The sequence below is a fragment of the Camelina sativa genome, chromosome 14, assembly GCF_000633955.1.
Source record: "Camelina sativa cultivar DH55 chromosome 14, Cs, whole genome shotgun sequence".
NCBI classification, from domain to species: domain Eukaryota; kingdom Viridiplantae; phylum Streptophyta; class Magnoliopsida; order Brassicales; family Brassicaceae; genus Camelina; species Camelina sativa.
Genome location: NC_025698.1, coordinates 9,253,271 through 9,254,570, shown reverse-complemented (window position 1 = coordinate 9,254,570; position 1,300 = coordinate 9,253,271). Strand labels below are relative to the sequence as shown.

Genomic DNA, 1,300 nt, shown 5'->3' with positions numbered 1-1,300 from the left:
GATTTTTCTTTTTTTTTTTTTTTTTTTTTTTTTTTTTTTAGAGTTTTGATTTATTCTATTTCTTCAAAACTTGGAGTCAGCAGAAAAGCCACAAATCTAGTTCTGCTTTTCTATCACTGTATTTAATGGAAGTGGTTGAAACATCATTAATGCCATAACTTTTCATGAGCAAAATATGCAAAGATTTGAATATGTTTTTTTTTTGTGTGTGTTGTTGTTGTTGTTGTGATGAACAGGAGAGAAGAAGCCAATCAATTCTCAACTATGGCACGCTTGTGCAGGGCCTTTGGTTTCATTACCTCCTGTCGGAAGTCTCGTAGTTTACTTCCCTCAAGGACATAGCGAGCAAGTATGTTCCAAACAGCTTATTAGAGAATTGGAAACCTTTTGATTGCAGTCTGAGTAGTTATGTTCTATGAACCCCCTTTTCAGGTTGCAGCATCGATGCAGAAGCAAACAGATTTTATACCAAATTACCCAAATCTTCCTTCTAAGCTGATTTGCTTGCTTCACAGTGTTACATTACATGTAAGCCTCTTTTTTTTAGCCTCCAACTTGTGAATCAATATCAGAGAGAGAAGACGAAAGAGAACTAATCATAACCTGTGAAATCTAAATCAGGCTGATACCGAAACCGATGAAGTCTATGCACAGATGACTCTTCAACCGGTGAATAAGGTCTGAATCTTCAATCTTCATGAGTTTAGCTTGAGGTGGTGTCTTGGTTCAAAGTTGACAACTTTTTGTGCTGATCTTGCTCTATTATCAAATGTGTACAGTATGACAGAGAAGCGTTGCTAGCTTCTGATATGGGTCTGAAACTAAACAGACAACCTACTGAGTTTTTCTGCAAGACTCTTACAGCGAGTGACACAAGCACTCACGGTGGATTCTCTGTACCGCGTCGTGCAGCTGAGAAAATATTCCCTCCTCTTGTATGTCTCTTGATCAAAGCTACTCTCAAAACTGTTTTGTAATTCCTCTTTTGAATCCGTTTCCTAAAAGTTCTGAGGATGCTTGGATATAGGATTTCTCGATGCAACCGCCTGCACAAGAGATTGTAGCCAAAGATTTACATGATACTACATGGACTTTCAGACATATCTATCGAGGTTTTGAATCATCTCAAGATTGGTTTATTAATCGAAAATATTAAAAACTTCAACCTGATTTGTTTTCTTTGCTGTGATCTGTTTTCAGGCCAACCAAAAAGACACTTGCTTACCACAGGTTGGAGCGTTTTTGTTAGCACAAAGAGACTATTTGCGGGTGATTCAGTTTTGTTTGTAAGGTATGAGTC

General features: G+C 37.5%; 1 protein-coding gene across 1 annotated transcript in view; it reads left to right on the top strand.

The window, feature by feature from the left end:
- The window catches only part of LOC104743399 (auxin response factor 19-like), a 7,950-nt gene that overhangs the window by 840 nt on the left and 5,810 nt on the right, over positions 1–1,300 (top strand). The window contains exons 2-7 of the mRNA XM_010464486.2: positions 237–349; positions 433–528; positions 622–678; positions 780–935; positions 1,028–1,112; positions 1,201–1,297. Of these exons, the coding sequence (XP_010462788.1) occupies positions 237–349; positions 433–528; positions 622–678; positions 780–935; positions 1,028–1,112; positions 1,201–1,297 (604 nt within the window). The remainder of the gene's footprint in view (positions 1–236; positions 350–432; positions 529–621; positions 679–779; positions 936–1,027; positions 1,113–1,200; positions 1,298–1,300) is intronic.